Raw genomic sequence first — 13495 nt, 5'->3', positions numbered from 1 at the left:
CAATTATTGGAGTGTTTATAACCTTTGGGCAGGAGGACTTCCACCAGTCATCCCGGGAAAAGTATGACAATGCTTGTGGTCAGGGCTCCAATGGGCTGGACGCTGCGATGATGCCCTTTACCATTGTTCAAATGTTGTCCATATCTCCTCTGATTCGGTCTCTTGCCTCAGCATTCCCTAACCCAGCAACCGAGTTTTAGTCAATCAATTTTAAATAGGCCTCCCATAGTGGGACCGGGGAATGTATGGCCTGAGATGCCTATTAAACTTAGAGTTGTGTGTGTGTGTGTGTGTGTGTGTGTGGGCACGCGTGCCTACAGTCACTGTTTCTAAAGTCTCCACATTGTGAAAAGAGTCCTTTGTAAATCCAGATTAGAACTGGTCTGATAAATGCTGAGCTGGGTGTGTGTAAATGTGGGTTGATTAGCATTTGGAGCACAGATTCCCCATCATGCAGTGCTCCCCTGCTTCTCTGATCCCAGAATTCATTGCAATCTCTGCTTCAGGCTTTCTGTTCTCCATCTCTCATGTAAATGAATGGTCGTCTGGTTCCATCTCGGATGCAAATGAGATCTAGGGCAGTTGTTTCACTCTTGTCACCCTTATCTGGAGGGTCTTAGGTGTGTCTCTCACTGCATCTTAATCAGTTTTGTTTATGTGTGTGTGTGTGTGGGGGGGGTGGGGGGAAGAGTCCTTTGTCAGTCAGACAGGCTGCGTCCTGTGCCAGGGCTGCCCAAGAACACAGAGCTGAGACGTAACAACATATAACTTATATCAGGGGTACGTGTACCCCTGGGAAGGCCTCGGGGGGGTATGCAGCGGTGGTGTGGAGAAGTGGGGGTACGTGGAAAGGAGTGGCGTGGGGGGCAGGGCCGCCACTGCCATCCATCACTCCGTGTTGCCGCTGTGTAGCACTTCTCATGTCCAAATACCTCCACTTCTCCCTGCTTCCGGCTTTGCATTTGGCCAGCTGGTTGTGGGGTGGGGCAGGGGGTGGGGAGATGCTGCCAGCTGGCCAGACGTGAAACCAGCTGGATGTAGGGTGCAAGTTGGGCCCATGGGAGCTGTGTGCCTGGATTGCTCCTGACTCCCCGAACCCAGGCCAGGCTGGGCTGTCTGGGAGCCATTGCAGTGGGCAGGGCACTCCCCTTTCTCCTCTGCCGCTGGTGGGGTGGGGTCTGGCCATGCCCCTGCTCTTGCTGCTCGGTACCATCTGAGGGCTGGAGTCCAGCCATGCTCCTGCCCTGAAAAGCCTGGAAAAGACTGGTTCCCCGCTCCCCTTCCAGGCACACCTGGGTTGGGGTTCCTGCAGGCCAGAGTGGTGTTTAAAACCCTCCCTAATCATACTCAGGCCTGGCAGGGCCTGGCCATGCCTTCCCCACCCCCACTTTCCCCTCCCCCTCTCCCCCAGCTCAGCTTCCCTCAGCTACTGCAGAAGGGAAGGCAGGGCTGCTCTAGCACCCTCCAGCTTCTAGTCTGAGCCACTGCAGGCATGTGACTGCATTTCCAGAATGAAAAGTGAATGTCTGTTCACTTGCAAATTGATTCAGTCTGCGCAGGTAAACTAACCTGCAAAGATCAAATCAATTCAGGCGTGGTCTTTTTGAATGTCTGTAACTGAGCCGCTGTGTTCTGGGTGTGTTACTAATGCTCGCTGCTGGTTTCATAGTTTGAAGTGGTTAAAAATATAACTGCCACTCATGATCAGTGATAAGAGAGAGACAGCATACAAAGTCCACTGGGGAAGCTGTCTTTATTGTGTGGAAAAGTTAGCACCTCACAAATCACTGTAGCTTGTATATTTGTAATAATTTACATAGCTGAGTCATTGCAGCTAATGCTAGAATAATACAATCTCATTTTATCAAGGCATGGATCTTGGGAAACAAAACAGTCTCTAAAAATGACACAAATATAATGTTTATACAGAGTTCTAACTACTGAAGTGAGCATGCATTGAAGTAATCTTGTACTTACTGCATTACTAAAATTGACCGCATCTATCAGTGTATTTTTAATAGTGTTGGATGTTAATAAGAACATGGTATTCTCTCTGGGTCATTAAAGTTCATGCTCTGTCATCCTGCAACCTTTTTGCCTGAAAGGGAGTGAAGTGAGTGCTGCAGCTAGAATAATCAAGGGTCTCTGGAGCAGATATGGAGGATTGACTGTGCCACAGCAAAGAGCAGAAACAAGGTTGGTGACTCACTGATACCTGGGGCTTTGAGTCATTGGGTGGGTAGTTGTTGGGAGGCACCTGAGCTGCAAGAGACAGTCAGGGAGATAACAACACCCAGAAATCATACAGGATTGGGTGAACAGGTGTGGTATGAACAGGGAAATGAGTTACCAGTGAGGATGGATGATAGTATATTCAAAGGCTTGCAGCTCACAGGAGAGCAGTTTGGCAGCACTTTGTTTACACAGCGTTAACTAACTTTTTAAAGCTTTGTTGAAGATTTTAACCTAGAGAAATGTTCCAATACATTTAAAAAAGCTGTTACTGGGCTTGTGTACTGCAGAGGGCAGCCTTTCCTTGCTCCCTTCCCTGGTAAATCTGGTACAGGCAACCCCTGCTTAAAGCTGTTTCACTTAGCGCTATTTCACTATCACGCTCATTTTACATTCAGACCTGATTTCACTTAGCACTCGGTGAGTTTTGTTGTAATGCTCGTGGTCACCATCTTGGGTCATTAAAAACAATTGCAGTCGCCATCTTGAGTTGTCAAATACTTTCGGTTTCGCTTAACACTCATTTTGCTTAACGCTCAGTTTTTGAGGAGCCAATTAAGAGCACTAAGCAGGGGTTGCCTGTAATGAAGAATTCTTCAGAAATGGGTAGGATGAGAGGCAGGGATTGAGCTCTGTTAACATGGAAATTTGCCTGTGTATATTTTTCCTATATACCACCAGAGTGATTCTGGGTTATACAAAGTAATGGTGAGCAACTTTGGATATCATTGCAGTGTTATTTTAGTATAGCTCCAATTATTAGACTAAATAGAAGGTGAAATGCAGTATTATGCACAAAGATTATGATACCAGCAAATGACTGGGACTTTGGTGGTTTGCACATACCGGTTAACTTACACTAGTGCAAAAATTGCAAGCTAGTGATATGACCAGTGCTCAGAGCAGATATAGTATGTGCCAAAATCCAAAGTATTTTGAATTGCCAAGAGAGTGAAGCTGAGACATGCCCATACTGGGCACAGGCTGAACTAGTAGATATCCCTATACCCCACCAGATTTTTGCTGGTGGCCTCCCATCAGTTTTGTAGGACCTAACCTTTCATTAAAACTTTGTGCAGTTCATCTTGTTTCAAATATAAATTTCCATATTTGTCTCAAGACACTGCCAATTTCCTCAGTGGAAATTTCCCAATTGAAATTCCATCCATTGGGAAAATGTGACTTCTGTCTGTCTGTCTTTCTCATTAACACACATGCATCGTCGAGGCTGCCCAGGTGGCAGGGAGGACGTGGTGGGGTCAGGCGGTGCCCCTTGCCCCGTGCTCCCCAGGTCGCGGCCGGACTGGACAGGCCACGCGAGTGCCTGCTCCTGCCGGCCCACTGGATGATAAAAAGTTCATGATCCAGCCCCACATTCAAAAAGGTTGGACAACCCTGATCTAGACCATGCAAGAAGAAGTCAAAGATGGAGTTCTTGTACCCAAATCTTTGTACAAGTGATTACACCAACCACTAGGGCTGTGCGAGTCTTCGGACAGAGCTTCGGATCTGGAGAAGCTTCGGACACTTTGGGGTCCGAAGCGGCACATCTGGGTGGAAGCGATGCGTCATTCACCTTCCCGAAGTGGGTCGGACCCGCCTTGGAGATCCGGCCATAGGGTATAATGGGGAAACAATAAAATATCTATAACTTTTTTGTTTTTTGTCCAAGTTAGATGAAGTTTTCAGGGTTGGTAGACTCCGCAGAGAGGATAAATGCAGGCTGAAAACTGTAGGGGTAGTAGCGCTTACTGAGGCCACAAAGCCTGCCAAGTTTCAAGAAGATCGGTGCAGGGGTTTGGGAGGAACTGCCCCTCAAGCTGTGGACAAGCAAAACTCATGCCATGAGTGCTTGTGGGACTGACTGTGTCTGCCTTGGGGCTGGGAGACACTGCTGCAGGCCTGGCTGCTAAGCTGCTGTGTTACCACTTACCAATCAATCAATCATGATTCACTCAGGCACCAGCTCAATACACAGGACCTAGCTACTAACGACTTAACCAGCATCAATTAGCAACTACAAAACCAGGCTAAGGAGAGGAAAGAATCAATGCAGACAATCAACTGCCCCAAGGCAGACACAGTTTTGGCACAGTTTTGCCTATCAGCAGCTATGGGTGCAGAGCCCCAGACCCCCCCGCACCCATCTCCTCCACAGCTGACAGGCGTCACAGCAGGGGTCGCCATCCCCGCAGCTGTCACCCTGCTGCGCCTTAACACACGCAGTGTCACCCATGGCATGAGTTTTGCTTGTCCACAGCTTGAGGGGCAGTTCCCCCACAAACCTCAAGAATTTGGGGTACAGTTTCCCCCAAACTCCTGCACCAATCTTCTTGAAACTTGGCAGGTTTCATGTTCTCAGCAGAGGCTACCATCTCTGCAAGTTTCATTCAAATCAGACAAAACCCAACAAAGTTATAGATATTTAATTGATTTCCCATTATACCCTATGGCCAGATCTCCGAGGTAGTGCCAATGCTTCGGAGTCACTTCGGCCAGAGCGAGGCGGAAACCTGGTCTGGAGCTCTGGATTGGATCGTGGCCATCCAAAGTGATCGGATCCGAAGCCGGATCGGATCGCTGCTGACTCACACAGGCCTACCAACCACTGGCTCGCTCTCTTTTTGAGCATAGCTTAGCAGTGTCATGTTGGTCTGGAGTAGAGCATTTCCAGTACCTGCAGCAAGCACTCCATCTGCCTAATGGAGTTATCCATCAGAGTCCCACATGGGCCCAGTTACTCCTTAGCCTTAATTTCTGTACTCTGCTGACTGCAAGTCAAGTTGTACTATAAAAATTTGGATATCAAGCATTTTGTTTGACCATCCAGTCAACCACACAGGAGCTGGCCAAGGCTTGTGTCATAACAGACCACATCAACATTTTTGATTTAAGGTCTGTGGCAGGCACAGACATAAGGAGGGGTCTGCTTCTTCGTTCTGAACTTGTTTCTTGATTTTTCTCTCCATTCAGTGTTTATTGACTTCCTTTTCTTTAGTGAATTTTTTCTTTAGTGCATAGGAACAGTTGTGAGGAGGGAGGAAATAGTCTCTCACAGACTTGTTCTATGAATTGTATGCACTGTTGGTGTCATTCTGCACTTAGAAGGTGCCTGTTACTCTAGGAAATTAGCTTTTAGGACTATCAGCAGAAAATTCTCTTTCTGAGCAAAAAGCTACTCTGGGTATTCAGCCTGGCCCTGACTTGGGGGCTATGCTGCAGAAATATTAATATTCCCCAAAGATTAGTGAGATGTTTATACACAATTGTCTTAAGCTCCCAAAAGGCTTTTACACAGATCTCCTACAAGCCACTGCTTCAGGGCAGTGTGCTGAGACATGTGGCACAGGTACTTAGAAAACAATGACCCTACAACACTTAGAGTGTTAGGCAGGACATAGATGCAACCAATGCTAGTATAGAATATCCTGTATGATTTTCACAAGTTTATTTTTACTGGTTTAATTAGCTACAGTGCACTTTGAATTTCACACCTCTGGCTCTCAAGCCATAAACCTCTATCAGATGAACTAAGAGTCTCCATTAATAGTATAGTGAGATCAAAGTTAACCAGAGGAGCAGCTATTCATTTAAACACACATGGGCAGCCTACTTCAAGTGCAATCCTCTGCTCTTGTATGGTAAGAATGACAGTGAACATATTTCCCTTGTTTCCCTTTTGCTGTGAAGTGTCTTGTACAGTGCTGGCCTCCAACCGCAGCAGCAGCAACTGTGATGTGGAAAACAACGAAGTTTATCTACAAATTCTTCCCTGGTGTTTCTCTGAGGCAGTGGTTGAAGTCACAAGATTTTTGTTACAAAATAGTCACTGCCCTGTCTGTGAACTCTGCTTCTGATTCAGTAAGGAAGTAATTAAAATAGGAACATTTTTTGAGCATTTCCGCATGTTAAGTATCTTCTGGACCCATCATTCAGCACTGACAAGCTTATCTGGATGTACAAGTTTCCTGAAAAACTCCATGTGCCAGTGTAAATATAACAACAGAGCAAGAATCGCTTATGAAATGTCATCTCTTTGTACCTTCCAGGCTATATTATGTGCGGTTTTTGTTTTTAAGGGTAAGGCCTTTTTCTCTATTTATTTCCCAATAGATATTTAATTGAGAGATGTGTTTATGTTAAACCTAATTCTTTTCTCAATGAAATTAAGGCAAGTTATGTCATCAGGTTTGCTTTGTTTTGAGAGTGAAGTGATATTGGCATGTTTTGCGGGGAAGTAGAATTAACTTCCCAAAGTATTTCAGTTTTTTGTAGTTCCATTTCTATGTTGCTTCTGGTTATAGTGAACTTGTATGCTGAAGAAGAAACCTCATAATAATAGGATGTCCCTGTATTTGGCATGTAATCAATGAAAAAAATATAGAAGTACAGGAATGATTACTTGGTGCTATCGATTTATTGTCGTACAATACCTTTAATATTGGAAATGTAGTACACCAAAATATAGTCAGATAACGGTAAGACACCGAAGATTAATTCTGTGTTTGTGAATTTCTGAGTTTGTGTCCTGTTCTCTCGTCCTCAGCTGTAACCGTAAGATTATGTTTCTGTCTTGGAATTTAAAAACATGCATTGTCTTGCTCATTTGGATATACTGAGATGTCCGGCTCTAGTTTTTTGCTTTTTTTTAAAAACCCTGGTCTTACTATCTATAGACTGTTTGTTGTATAAAGTGCCATTCTGTTCTGCAAGGAATATGTATAACACAAACACCGACTTGTAACTAAGCCACAATGACAAATGTAAGATATACATTTTGCAAACCTAGTCAAGAAAGATGTATGTCAATTGACATTAAACATTTCAAAGGCAAGTTTCTGTTCTATTCAAGCTCCATGCAGGGGCATAGACAGTTGAAAAGCTCCAGGAAGCTGGCTGTGGCCCCCTGAATCTGAATATCCTACCTTTTAAGAGGACCATATACCTCCTCTTGTGGAGGCTGAACAGTTTATATATTTGAGTAAATACAGTAGACATTCTCAAGCAAATACTTTTTTTTCCATAGGTACCAGTGGTGGGGAGAGCCCTGCTAGAGGAACTGTAGGTGACTGTGTCATCCTTGATCTGAACATCCACAAGCCAGAAACACATGAAGTCATCTGGAAGAAAGGCAGTAATCTAATGGCCAAGATCACAAATTCTATTGTAAAGCTCTATGGAATCAATGTTACCCGATTTAATGCATTCGCCAATGGCAGCCTAAGCCTTTGCCCCATACAGTGGGGGGATGAGGGTAAATACACAGCTGACACGTACAGTCAAGATGGGTTGCTTTTAGATACCCAAGCTATTTTCCTGGAGCTTGTTGGTAAGTAGAAATTTATTGCATAACACCTTGCTGGGTCTGTGGATGCATTCCATAAAGAAAGAGTTTGAAAGTGTAGTTGGAAAATGCAGCTTTATATTGTTCAGCAGTATAAAGCAATTACCTTGAATCAGGTCCATTATAATGAACCATGAAATCAATTGTCTCCATCAACACTGCCTGAATAGAATTGCTACTGTTGCTGCCAGGCACTTGATTTTAAACTTTGGGTGTAGCCGGAATCATCTGGATGCGACTCCACCATTACACCCTTGCTGAATACTGCTCCTCCCTCCATGCTGCTGCTGGAGGGAAGAAAAAGAAAAGAAGAAGCAGTCATTGTAGTCTCCATGCTTCTATTCTGGGCAAAAAAATCAGTTTTCCTGCTTAAGACATGCATCCCAATTTTGGAAGGCTAAGTTTTGGGGAAAAGGTGGGGGTTGTTTGCGGGTCAATATGGCATGTAAAGTCGGCACATATGTATTTTAAACCTTAGTTTTATATCTCCAAGCACTTGACTTCAGCCTTCCACTTTAAAAAGATACAATAGAAATAAGAGAACTTCCAGTCAAAAGGAACTGGAGACAATGTTCTTTCCCTGCAACTGAACTGAGTTGGCTAGTAAAAATAAGCTGATATTTAACAGAGATGGCTTTTTCCCAACAGAATATATATCTGCATCTGTTCAAGAAATCAGTGGATTTGCTGGTGGTTCTGTGTTCTTACCTTCTCCTGAGGTAAATCTGGAAGGACATTTCCATGTGACTTGGAAGAAAGAGAATATATCCATTGCTAGGATGAGTTTTTCTTATTTCGAGTACTACGGGGAATACGCCAACAGATCTGAGATCTTTTCTAATGGCACTCTCAGATTGGACAGGATTGAGGACAGTGATAGTGGTCAGTATTATGTAGAAGCACATAATGGCACTGGAAAGATTATGTACAACACAATCTCTCTTGAAGTGGAAGTGGGGGCAACAGAAGGTGAGTATTGCTCAATTGAAAATATTAGCAACATGTGCAAATACTGTCTTGTCTTAAAAAAAAAGTCTTGCTTTCCATTTGATCAAGTCTTGTTGGTATGGCTATGTTGGTGAGGGATGTGATATTTTTCCTTGTATTGCTGGCTTGGCCAAAACCTTACTGCACACACAGTGCATGCCAGGGAAAAAGTCTCTTTGTCCTTTGCTAAGAAAGAAGTGCAAGCTATTCCAGAAAAGTACTTTGTGACCAGTGTATGCTCTGCCCACTCTCAGGGGGTAGCTACACCAGTATAGAACTGGTGGCAAAACTTTAATGTGCAGGCATGGTTTAGAAATGTTTTTTAAACTGGGGAAAAAACAAACAAACCATAAAGAGCTGAATTGCCTCTCTGTGGGAATGTTAGATTGGAAGGAAATAATTTGGATACTTCAAGTCCTGCTCAAAATTCCAAACTGTCCAAAATTTGAGAATCCAATCCACATTGCCTGAATACTTGATTATACCTAATAAAGTACCCACCAGTGAAATAGGTAAGTGTGACGACTTAGAAACTGTTGGCAGGTAGCTTTGTATTAACAACCCATTTTGATGAATGAGGCAGCTTACATCTTTACTAAAGTTACTGTTGCTGTGTCTACAAACTTTCAAAGAGCAGGTGTCCACTGCATCTATGACAATGCCCATTAGGGATCTGATTCCGATATTTTTTTGTACCCAAAGTGGTTATACCAGTATAAGCAGTTGTAGACACATACCAGTATATGGTAGCCTATTTCATGTCCAACACAGGATTAAATAATGTATATGAAGTATCAGAAGAAATACATTTATAACCATCTAAAGTAAGGAAAGGCATTTACTTCCCTTAAATATATTAAAAATAGTTTTAAAAGTGCAACTTCTGTGTGGGGACAAGCCTTCAGTGGGCTAATGGACATCAGACTTTAAATTGAAGGGCGGGGGAGAGACTTAACTGACTGAGGTCAAACTGGTTTATAGAACTTCTGTCCCAGACCCCTTCCTGGTTAAAGTTAAATCAGAGTCCCCCAGCATCCCAGCATGCTCTGCAGCCCTGGGCTGGCCTGTGCTGTCTGTTCCAGCAGAGCAGGGCTAGCTGTACTCCTCTGCTTTATCGGCAGAGCAGGGGTGGGGGCATGGTCAGATGCTGGCTGGCATGACCCCTGAGGCAAAGGGGGCAGGGAGGGGCCTATTCCCCCCTCTCTCCCCTCTCCCACTGGAGGACTTCAGCCAGGGTTTGCCAGCACTGGCCACCACCTCCACCTCTGCCGCTCACCCCTGCACAGGCTGAGCGCTCTCTGACAGGGGCTGCTGCACCTGGGCCAGACAGACCCCAGCTGTGGTCCCCTGGGGGAAGAGGGGAGGGAGGGGGGAATAAATCCCCTCTCTCTTCCCTCCTTGCCTCAGGGGGCCATGCGGGGATGGCATCTGGTCATGGCCCTGCCCCTGCCACTGGAGCAGAAAGGAGTGGGTTGGGATCCTGACAGGGGTAGCAGCCCCATGGTGTCCTGGGGAGCACAAGCCTCTTCCTGGTGGGGGCATTGAGAGGGGGCTGTGTTGTGGGCAGGAGTGGGGTGAGCAGAGCCTGTGCAGGGTGGACAGTGGCAGCAGGGCTGGGAGGGGTGGCTATGGGGGCTGAAGGAAATTTTGGGGTGGCTATAATCCTCCTTAGTGCCACTTCTGCTTAGCCCCCCACAGCCCCTGCCCCAGCCCCGGGCAAAATGGGTTTCGCCGCAGGGGCAGGGCTCTTCCCAGTCATCCTAGGCCATGAGAGCTGTGTGCCTGGTTTGCTCCCAGCTCCCCGCACCCAGGCTAGGCCTGGCTGGGGAGGATCCTGCTCCTGTGGCCCCATCCCACCCGGCCCCACCATCCACCTACCTTACCTGGGGTGGGGCCATGGGGTGAGCTGGGCTGGCCTGTTGGCGCTGCTGAGGGTGGGCGTGGAGGGGCCAGGCCCTTCCCAGCTAGCTGTGGCTCAGGCTGGGGTCACGGGAGCTGTGCATCTGGATTGCTCCCAGCTCCCTGCACCCAGGCTGGGCTGGGGTGTCAGGGAATCACTGCAGCAGTTAGGGCTCTCCCCATCTTCCTCCTCCCCCACTGCTGGGTGGGAGGGTCAGGCTCTGTGCTGCACTGCCTCAGCAGCTTTGTGATAGCCTGGCCTGGCCTGGGTGTGGGGATCTGGGAGCAATCCAGGTGCACAGCTCTGATGGCCCCAGCCTGAGCTGCAGCCAGCTGGGAAGGGCCCCTGCCCTTTTCAGTCAGAGGTGGGGCTTGGGCTTGGGCTGTGGGAGCTGTACACCCGGATTGCTCCCAGCTTCCCTTGCCCAGGCCAGGGCAGGCTGTCACAGAGGGCTCTCTCCCTCCTCTCCCTCCCCTGCTGTGGAGCCGTGGTGGGGCTCTGTATGGTACTGCCTCAGGGCTGGAGAGGCAGAGCGCTGAGCCCCGCTGTGGGGGCAGGGTGGAAAACTGGCCACTGTGGGAAAGGGGGAAAAAAACTGTGCTCCTGGCTCCCCAGGCTGGGCTGGGCTATCAGGGAGCTGCTGTGGCAGGCAAGGTTCTCCCTCTCCTCCTGCTTCCCCACTGCGGGGTGCGCGTGGTGGTCAGGTGGGTCTGGCCATACCCACGCTCTCACTGTTTGACCATTTGGTGCCAGCAGGGGTCTGGGGTCTGTCCATGCTCCCTCCCCACCCTCCAAAAGCCTGGCAGGGGCTGTTTCCTCTCTCCCTCTCCAGGCACACCCTGGCTGGGGTCCCTGCAGTCCAGTGTTGGAGTTTAAACTCCTCTCCAACCACATTCAGGCCCAGCAGGGCCTGGGCACCCCTCCATCCCACCACTTAGCTCAGTTTCCCTCTTCCACTGTGGAAGAAGTGAAGGCTCACTCTAGCACCCCTCGGCTTCCGACCTGAGCCACTATAGGTGCCTGCATTTCTGGAATCAAAAGCGAATGTCTATTCACTTGCTTGCTGGTTCAGTCTATGCAGGTTAGACTCACCTGCAAAGATTGAATCAATTCAGGCTTGGGCTTTTTGTCTGTACTTAGCCATGATCACTGTCCTTTGCATCAGCTGAATTATAAACTAATGGCAAAAATCTTTCTTGCAGAAAAGTAATCCCAGTGGAGTTCCACCATGGTGAAACATGACCCAGGGTGGTTATGGTGAAAGTGTGACATTTTATAGGCCCTTTTCTTCAGCATGTGAGCTTCTTATGTGCTTTTATGTAATGTCTTGACATGACTACCCAAGTGTCTTGGCTGCCCAGAATCCACCATGTCCAGGACAGAGAACCAGATCTCTTCTACCTCACAAATATGCAGTGAAATAACCAATTCATATCTGGCCACAGAAAAATCTGATTATATTGTAAGAGGCATAAGGAACCACAGCTGGATAGTTAGACCCCAGGCTGAATTTGTCATGCTAAGTGTCTGACTTGCAAACTGTGGTTATTTGATTGGGATTTGCTAAGAAGGAATAATCAGACTAGCCTGACTAGACAGATCTTCAAAGGAAGTAAAAAAAAAAAAAAAAAAAGGAAGGATAGATAAAAACTTGGTAAAATAATTGGTTAGGACACTATTGTTTTATGCAACATATGTGTATCATTAGAAAATACATATACAGGCATATGTAAGACTAACAACATGGACAGAAGGAATTTTAAGTAATTTTTCCCGTGTTTTATTCCCATTTTAGCACCCCAAACAATCGATTTCTTTGTTGTGTTATATATCTGGATGGGATGCCTTGTTGCTGTATGTATTATTGTGTCTATCACACTTGCATGGCATTGTGGAAAGTGCAAACACAACAAAGGTAAGGGTTTCTTTTTTACTCCATATCCAAACTGGGGAAAGAAGATTTTACACAAAAATGGTGCTTAAGGCTAGCTTACTGTTTTTGTATAGCCATCCTACCAGAGATACACCAGGGACTAGCTGCCACTTCCAAGTCAATCTAGTAGTTTGGAATTCTGACTGCTTCAAAATGCTTTCAGCTGAGCTATGAAACTGCTCTGAAGCAGCAAAATGTAGTGACTTGAGAGGGAATTTGGCCATGAGTCTGGGATTAATGTGACTTTTGTGAAAAGCATCCCAGTATTTTTAAAGGTCGGCATTGTCTGGGATCATATCTGTACATCTCCACACAAGAATTGAGAAGTCCCTGCCCTCAGTATTGACCTTGGTTGGTGCTTAGACCCAGGATGTTACTAAGTGAATCAGTTACGGAGAATTAAGTTAAGGGGCCCAATCCTTTTCTTCGGCAGAGTGTGCCCACCTCTCCCAGAGCCAGGGGGCAAGCTGCTGGTGGGCTGAGTGGCCCCTGAACTGTAGGGGACTGTGGCAGGGCACTGGTTGTGCCTGTCACTTTAAGGGCCTGGAGCTGGCAGCTGCCAGGTGCCTGATGAGGGCAGCCATTTTGAATCTGGGGCTGCCCCTATCAACAGGGCAGTTCTGCTGCTGGAGGCCAGGCACCAACATCGCTTGTCTGGAGGGCTGCTGGTGTCATCTGGAGGTAAGGGAGGAGCTGTAGGGGATGGTCAGGAGGCTCCTGGTCCTGGGTACAAATTAAAACTGCACCCTGCTGGGAGTGGGTGGCCTGGTGGGGCTCCCAGTGGCACAGGAGCCCCCAGGAAATGCCAGGCCAGTTACCACTCCAGTGAAAGGTGGGTCGGGGCACCTTAACCCCTAGCCCCCACGACTGGGTGGGTTACCCCTTGTTTGGAGGGCCTAGAGGATGGACCCTCAGAGAGAGAGAAAGTGCCATAGACCTGTCTGGACTTCCCCTGACTGGTCAATGCTGGGGCCAGGACTGGAAGGGTTGAAGGGCCGAGGGCCCACCGCGAGGAATGCCCAAGAGCCGTGGGTCTGGGGTTCCAGCTGCCGTGGAGGTGGGCCAGGGCTAGTGGCCAAAGGTCCCAGGGGGACCACAC

At 47.2% G+C, this 13495-nt stretch overlaps 1 protein-coding gene across 5 annotated transcripts in view; it reads left to right on the top strand.

Moving 5' to 3' along the window:
• LOC102386905 overlaps nt 1-13495 on the top strand; it is a 67842-nt gene that overhangs the window by 47429 nt on the left and 6918 nt on the right. For 3 of the 5 annotated variants that reach the window (XM_025198203.1, XM_025198202.1, XM_025198204.1), the window contains 3 exons: nt 7259-7561; nt 8225-8545; nt 12259-12378. In XM_025198203.1, the coding sequence (XP_025053988.1) occupies nt 7375-7561; nt 8225-8545; nt 12259-12378 (628 nt within the window). In that variant the 5' untranslated portion in view covers nt 7259-7374. Of the gene's footprint in view, nt 1-2090; nt 2197-5922; nt 6313-7258; nt 7562-8224; nt 8546-12258; nt 12379-13495 lie in introns of those variants that run through there. The other 2 variants (XM_025198201.1, XM_006018885.3) reach the window with 2 other exon arrangements.

This window comes from Alligator sinensis, unplaced genomic scaffold (genome assembly GCF_000455745.1).
Source record: "Alligator sinensis unplaced genomic scaffold, ASM45574v1 scaffold19_1, whole genome shotgun sequence".
NCBI lineage: Eukaryota > Metazoa > Chordata > Crocodylia > Alligatoridae > Alligator > Alligator sinensis.
Note: the sequence above shows the minus strand (reverse complement) of the source record. Positions and strands in the feature narration are given on the sequence as shown.